The 8203-nt window shown below is 47.3% G+C and overlaps 1 protein-coding gene across 6 annotated transcripts in view; it reads right to left on the bottom strand.

Moving 5' to 3' along the window:
- The window catches only part of kdm4c (lysine (K)-specific demethylase 4C), an 86548-nt gene that overhangs the window by 67288 nt on the left and 11057 nt on the right, over nucleotides 1–8203 (bottom strand). For all 6 annotated transcript variants that reach the window (XM_072707133.1, XM_023829686.2, XM_072707132.1 and 3 more), the window contains exons 6-8: nucleotides 6300–6349; nucleotides 3392–3495; nucleotides 69–206 (exon numbers count right to left, since the gene is read on the bottom strand). In XM_072707133.1, coding sequence (XP_072563234.1) covers nucleotides 69–206; nucleotides 3392–3495; nucleotides 6300–6349 — 292 coding nt within the window. The remainder of the gene's footprint in view (nucleotides 1–68; nucleotides 207–3391; nucleotides 3496–6299; nucleotides 6350–8203) is intronic.

The following is an 8203-nucleotide window of genomic DNA, read 5'->3' as shown; positions in this document are numbered from 1 at the left end:
GGCAGGTGGTATACAGTCATCCAAGGTGATGGGGTCACGAGCGGTCACGCTCGTCAGCATCGACTCACCTGAGTGGCCACCTTGCCGTAATCGATCCACCTGACGCTCGCGAAGTTCGTGGACTCAGCGCAGTTGAAGCCGTGGTTGAAGCCCGCGTGGTAGCTATAGGGAAAGGTGATCATGAATTCCCCAGCCTCCTGGGTAATCTGGAAGACAGCCATAAAGGTCGGTTACTAGAGGTCAAAGGTCATGGACGGCATGTCATGACAGTAATCAGAGGCCCGACAAAGCGTGTGAGAAAAGAGAAGCGTTAAAAAAAAAAAAAAAAAAAAAAAAAACAAAAACAAAATGCATGGAAGGGTAAATCAACATAATTGCGTTTTCCTGAATATGAGGACTTGTAATCAAGCCATATTAATATAATCGTAATCAGGCCTAGTTAAGCATTCACTGCATTCGTGCTCCAATCCCCCACATTACATTTTCAGTCAAGTGAAATTAGCATGAAAGTCAGGACGCACTGGATTTTAAATAGCCGGAATGCAGCTTTAAACTTCTGCCTTTCGTACGGATTCCGTGTTTAAAAATCAGTCAGGCTACACACACACACACACACACACACACAGATTAGGTATCTATATCTTTGTGGGGACTCCATTAATTTCTATAGGAATAACCCTATTCCCAATAATGACAACCTTAACCCCTACCCAGACTTCAGGCATTATTTTTTTGATTGCATTCCGAGATTTTTATAACTGAGGGAAGGGTGAGCTCTACCCCCTTCAGGGCTGGACATTTCTAGAAAAAGCAGATAAGACCCAGATTCCAAAAAAACTCAGGAAATGGGTGCCGACGTTCTCCAAATTGCCACTGTGTCCATTAATTTAATGTGGACAATGAAGTGGGCTTCTTTAAAACAGCCAGCTGGTTAAACACTCAAGCCAGCAGAAACTTATTAAATAAATAGTGGACTATTTATTTTAGCCTGTAAGTGACCAAAGCATCATTTCCTGCCTAATCTGCAGGCCCAATTTGGACACAGTCACGCATCTCCTTGAAAATATTCCAGTCACAGCGAGCCGTTGGGAAGGCGGGGATTTGAAGCCGTCGCGATTTCAGACCGGCGAGTATCTTTACAAACACGGGCCGAGCGGCCGGCCGAGGCCGTCACCCCAGCTCTCCCGAGAAGTTGAAAGCCTGGGGAGTCCGGAAGGTTCCGGCAGGTTGTGCCTTTGTGGACCAGGCGCTCTGGCAGCCCCATCCACGGCCAGGCTGCTTATCAGCCTGAAGCATACCCCGAGCTCTGCCTGAGGCTGGCTGCTGAGGTGGGGGGGCGAGGGGGACGTGGATCCTGTCCGGATGGCTGTTAGCTCAGCACGCTGAGCGGCTCCTTACTCACAGCATGCTGGGAGAAGGGCGACGGGGTGACTAAGCTCTATGTTCTGGCCCTAAATAAGGCACTTATCCTGGACTGCCCCAGTCAAACTTTCAGGTGCATTTAGAAATGACTGAGCAAACTTCGATCGCTTCAGTTAAAAACCTGAAAAAAACTCTCCACAGGGCTCCACCAAACCAAAAGCTTTCCGCCGCCTCCCCAAGCAACTGAGAGGTTCTAGGCGCACAGACTAAAGTAACAAAGCTGGTTGGGCCTGACATGAGCTCAACCAGCACCTGGGACAAAAGCGCCATGACGGCACCAGTGAGAGTTCCAAATCGACGGAACAGGAAGGAACATCTATAACGACAGACATGCAAGCCCCAGTGTCGACATTTAAATTATAAGACGTTGATAATATCCAGCTCCAGGTGCAGCCATGAGATCAGATAAGAGCATAAAATCATGCATAAAGTGGCAGACAGGTAAGCGGCGACTTACTCAACAGCGCCCCCTAGAGGCGCAGCACTTAGTCTCTGCTACAAACTGAACAGCATGCTCTCAGCTGCTGGAGCGACTTTAAAACGAACCAAAAATTTGTAATTATGCTCAGGCAAGCTGAGGACGCTCCAGACTCCCACCGCTACTACATGACAAATGCATAAAAAATAAACATTGTTTAGGCTGTGGTCCTGCAGGAGAGCACCTGTTAGCCGCAGAGCCATGCCTGCATCGCCAGACTGGCATGGAGAAGCCCTGCAGACGGGCTCCAGTTGGGGGGAGGGGCGACAATGCCCCTGCCACGCTCCGCGACCGGCACAGCCACCCGATTGGCACAAAGACTGAAGGGCCTCGAGCCCCACCCACAGTCTTCACCCTGATTGGTGGGTTTACCATAAGCATGCTCAATCTTGCCAGGTTGAGACACTAACAGCTCTTTAGCCTTTACCGCACAACTGAAGAGGCTGTTTACTTCAAGTGTGACAGAAAGCCTGCTCCCCCACCTCAGGGCCGGCTCGCGGATACCCCCTAAATTAAATAGAGAGATTATTTCAGCCAGCCAAATAGAGACGCACCTTCGGAGGGGGGAAGAGAATGATTTAATTGGCTAATTTTGGGCTCGAACGCGATTCTGACTTTGATCAATGACTCCTAACATTCATTAACCGGGAGAGGCAGTGCTGTGTAATTCAGCAGCCAGGCAGACGGGTGCGGTCCAACTGAACCCACAGCTGTGGCTGGCAGGTGTGCTTGGCAGAGGCGACATGCCGGGCGAGAGCGAGTGAGGTAGCAAAAGCCTGAGGTCCGGGAAATCTGCGGCGCAGGGCAGACAGGGGGCGCTGTACTGCCCTGTCTCAGACAGACACACAAACGTTTGTAAGTATATCTTTGTGGGGACTCTCCATTCACTTCTATGGGGAAAACCAACCACAACAGGATGAGTTTAACCCCTACCCAGCCCTAACCTTATCCATAAGTAACCAAACAAAATATGTGACTTTTTTTTAGTTTTTTGATTGCATTCACAGATGTTTGTGGGGACCTGAAAAATGGTCCCCACAATGTAACAAACCTAATCCACACACGTACACTACTTTCTATTCCACGCTGGGTGCTAGAGTTAGCTCTGCATTGCCTGGACAAAAAAAAACACATTAAAAGAATTTTTTTAAAAAAAAAACAATACTCGTCTTTCTGCAGAATGTTTTCTGTAATGAACACAATTACTTCTAAAGCACAAAAGAATTTAATTAGACTTTGCACAGTCTAATGGTATTAATAGTTCTTTATGGAGGATTCTAATGAGAAATATATTTTACCTCAGTTTAGCTTCGTGGTTTACATTATTTAAAAGGACTCCATGATATTAATAAATGTAATTAAAACCGGTCGAGAGGGTGGTCTGGTGCACAGATGTAGAGGAGGATCTTGCACAAGCAGTCGTGATTATGTCCCCAAAATCAAAGTCTCCCACAGCATGCAGGCAGATTGAGAGTGTGGGTTCTTAGATACCTTGTCGAAGGGGATGCTATACTTCTTCAAGATGGATGGAGAGATCAGAGTCATCTTGTGACGGAGGAAGGCCTCGCAGCCCTTGAAGCTATTAGGGAAGAAACCTTGGAAGGAAGCAGAAAGGATGGCAATCACATTTATTAGCTGGGAAAGCCCCCAGAAGGGGGCTGCAGGACCCCCCAGGAAGGAAGGTGGGCTTCATAAAGGCCGAACCTGACCTGCCGCTCCCGAGAGCGAGACGTTTATTATCGGAGACCGATCTGACAGTCTCATTACAAAACACACCTAGTGTCATCGTTCCATCTCCGTTTTAATACCCACGTTCTATGTAATGTTCTAGGTATCCCCAGGTCCTGCTGAGCCATAAATTAGCTTAGATTAAATCAAATGGTTTAAAAAAACAAATAAATAAAAATCACGACTGACGGCGATGTTCGGAGGAACAATACACTCCTCCGCAACCCGCGTGCCATATTTGTGTCGGCCGAGGAATGCCCGTACCGGTGAAACGATCAGAATACTGGCAATACCAAAACTACATCCACTATACTCATTGTGAAGCTTCACAGGATAAAATCAGTATTGTACATTTGTGTTAGTCAGCTTCAACACTTCAGATACGCGGGGCAAGATTTTCAGGGGTTAGGAACAAGCGGCCAATAGGCCCACATTCTGATAATCATAATCACAGACCATTTGTCACCATGTTTAGGGGTTTTCAGATGCCATATAAAAATAAATATATATTTTTATACTATAGATACACTTTACATATCCCTGTGGGAATTCCGTTTTTCGCTCTGCCTCATCTTGGCCTCCATATAGGCGAGTGTGGGGGGGGGGAGTCAGAGAGAAGGGGCAGCCACATTGCTGCACCTGGGGGGGGGCTAAGGGTCTTACTCAAGGGCCCTGGGACGTGTGGCTGTGGCTATTCTGCCGAGGCCAACGACCTTCTGATCACATGTACAGAGACTTGGCCCGCTGAGGCACGTACCACCCCTACCGATACACTTTCTCCAATATTTTCACACACATATTGATCAATGCCACCCCCGAGTCGGTATATTGGTTTATTCCAATACGTGCATCATGCAAATCACATGACAAGCACGTCGCTCTTAATTAGTGCCAATCACAGCTTGTTAAACTCATTAAAATAAATATGTAAAAATCCATCCACCCACCCATCCAACTTCGAGCTGCTAATTCAGTACGGGGTAACGAAATTTTAAAGATTCTACCCCAAACTAAATAAGAAAACAGCCACACCAGTACCAGTGTTCCCCGTCGGAAAGCTTAAGCCTTCCGCAAAAGAGCATCCATTCAAACGTGGCGTCTGTGTGTGTTTTTTGGAAAAGAGAATCCGGTCTTGGCTTCAGCACCACGACAGCAGAAAGACAGCCAAGCTCGACGGAAAGAAAACCAATTAAAAAATTCAAATTGAAGGAGGGGTTCTGCATTCTGGGGGGGGGGGGATTAGCCGTTTTAGGTTAGGTTCTAAAAAACAGGAGGACTGTGGTGCCAGAGATTCCATTTCATGGGCATAACATTAAAAATGGGGCCGTAATGCAGCTCAGCGAGTTAGGCTGCTATAGGTCATTGGTTCAAATCCTAGGGTTGGCAGACTGATTTCACCGTCGGGCCCTTGAGCTGACCCCCCCCCCCCCTTCTCCAAAAGGCAGGTCATTTTGGATAAAGCCGTCTGTTCAATAAATAAAATGTAAATGGGGAAAGGAGGCAGAAAGGCAGTAGGATCCTTCTTGCAACCATTATGATATATCTATCGCCACATTTTCCCATTAATGTGTGACAAATGGAGCACGTCTTCAACACCCACCCCCGCCCTCACCTGTCTGAATAATTTCCAATGGTGAAACAGCCCCCCCCCCCACTCCCGCAACACACTCCCGCAGGTCCTGAGGGGGCGGCGTTTATTGACACACTCGGAATTCTGCTTCAGACATCACTATTTGTTCAGTGCAGCCATTTACTCCATACCCAGCCACAGGCATGGATATACATGGCAAGAACAAGCATGCTGAATTCCGGGTGAAATAAAAATCACGTCCTTTCAGCTCTGTCGGACCTGATCCATTTAGGAGCACTGGTTTAAGGAACTACAGATCCCGAGACTCCCTGATAGCTTTCATTTTGATTTTCACCCCCCAGTTGGGATATGTAGTAGGGGGCGGGGCCATTGGCCCCAGCAGAAATCTGATTCGCCCCTGGAGTTCCCCTTCCCAGGTCACTCAATGATTCAAAACATATCACTGGCTAATAAGTTTGGCTGCCTGTATGAATTATGGCCCCTCATGTCCCTCACCTAAAAACCACACACACACACACACACACACACACACACACACACACACACACATCCCTGGTTTACAGCTGTATTACAAAACAGTATGACAATGTGCAGCATACAGTGAACAGACAACATGGCTAATTTGACTGGTGCAGAACTCCGCATTTAGCTACAGCTATGGGGAGCACGGATGGCGTCTTCTAGAAGCGACGCTCGCTGGCTCTGCGGTCGAGCGCGATCGCAGCGACGGGCCGAGACAAAGGCGCTGGTGCATAAAGAGCGAGTGGGATAATTACAGCGCCAGGAGGGGATTATGGGAAATATGCCGGCTTCTTGACTCGTTTCATATATCAGCGGGCGAGCTGGTAGGACAGCCCGCGATCAGGGGCTATATTTATGAAATCCAGCAATAACAGCCCCTTGCCACACAAACACACACACACACACAAGACCATCAAAGCGAACTTCACGTACAGCCCCACCACGACTACGACAGTCATACACCAAATGGTAGTAAGCGGGTACACTACACAGCACAGATGCACATGGGGACACGTAGGAAACAGACAGTCATGTTCCGAGCGCAGCGGGCATCCTCACCTATGGCCAATCGCTCCAGCCGTTTGCCGTGCTCTGGGGGGATGGCGTACCTATGGGGGAGAACACAGAGACAGCATCACAACAAATGCAGGACATTTCCCATAAACGTCCGGAGGACAGCAGGCCACGCTCAACCCCGCAGGCCTGCCACGGCTCATAAACAGGACATTACTGGGTCCGCTTTCACCTTCACCGCTCGCTTTCATGTAAACAAGGATTCCACACCAATACCATAGCTAGTATGCCGAGTGGCTGGCAGTAGGGCCGCTGATAACCACCGGGTGGCGCTCTCAGCCCCAGCCTCTCCAAGATATCAGGACGCATGACTTTTTTGGGTCCCATTATTCACCTATACCTGCATTCTTAGGGGGGGGGGGGATTTACACGGCGGTGGAGGCTGTTTGCAGGGCCTGCCTCTGCGTGTCCCATGCAGACCACAAGCTGACAGACTAACATCGACAGCTATGAAATACAGAAGGGGGGGGGGGGAAGCGATCCCAGCATCCTCTCGAGGTTTGAGGGGCGCTGCTTCCTTGGTTTCGCCCGTTATTTATCACAATAATGATAGTGATCAGTCAAAGTAAAGACTCCCACTTGTGTCAGCCCACCCCTCTCAGGCAGAGGTGCCCCTAGTCCCAGTAATCATTGTCATTGTCACTCCTCATTTTCGCACACAAGTTCGGGTAACACTAGAGTGGAGTTATTCTTCGGAGCAGACGCGCCCGCGAATGAGCAGAATGGGGACGAGAGGAACCCACGTCAATCGAGCGCCACGTTCCCAACACAGGAAACTCCCCTGGTTCCACATTGCGTCCCTCAGAGCTCAGTCTCAGTGACATTCGTCCCAGGGAGGAACAGTGTATGGTTTCTAAAGCACATCACAGAACCATTCCACACTGAAATCACAGGCTACGGACTCGCAAACAGAAAAGGGCGTGCTAATCAAATTTCCATACAGTTCCAAAACCATTAACGAAGGTCAAAATACTTCCCCTTCAGACCTTTAACAGTGCCTGCAGATTAGGGATAAAAAGTTGCCTTTTGCATTGTTTCAGGAATTAAAATCCTTTGATGGCTAAATTAATTTTTCTTTCAGCAATTTTCTGGAGATTTAATATAGTCTGTGAGCCGGGAGCTGCGGTATTTTTGTTTCTTGTGGAAGTCTGACATGATGTAGCTTTCAGAAAATGTCATTAGGTTTCCAACATCAAGAGTGAAAGCTCTGTACTGGGAAATGAGAACTGGAAACATTGCATTTGATACAACTAGTTGTGACCTTTTGCACACTTTCACCAAGTGGACTGCAGGGCCAACAGCTCAGGGAAATCAAAGTGAATTTCTGTGCTTGTGGCAGGTCACATGGCCACAAACAGGGTCACTGGCACTTGGGCAACAGAAAACAGTGCTTTACTTTTTTGAACCTCTTAATTAAACATACTGCCCACATTGCAATATCACTATGCAACAGCCAATGAACACACTATACATATGTTAGTCAGTAACGTGTGATTATATAATACATATACGTATATACATATACACACACATATAGACATATATACACACACACACACACACACACACACACACACACACGCATCTCAACATTCAACTTGTCTACAGTGGGGAGAGACGAAATACGAGAGAGACCTCTAGTGGTCAAAAAAGAAAAAAACACTGAAAGTGTTACTGTGCAAACTCCACCCCAAGTCCTCTACTGATAATGTTTATAGACAGCATAATAATAATAATAATAATAATAATAATAATAATAATAATAATAGAGTTAAATATTAGCTTTAAGAAGCATAATTAATTAAATTAATAACACCAACCAAAACTAAAAGCACGCACCTCCATCACCTAGAATTCGATCTCAGTTCCTGACCAGGCATCTTATACAA

Source organism: Paramormyrops kingsleyae, chromosome 25 (assembly GCF_048594095.1).
Source record: "Paramormyrops kingsleyae isolate MSU_618 chromosome 25, PKINGS_0.4, whole genome shotgun sequence".
NCBI lineage: Eukaryota > Metazoa > Chordata > Actinopteri > Osteoglossiformes > Mormyridae > Paramormyrops > Paramormyrops kingsleyae.
This window is presented reverse-complemented; position numbering and strand designations above follow the sequence as displayed.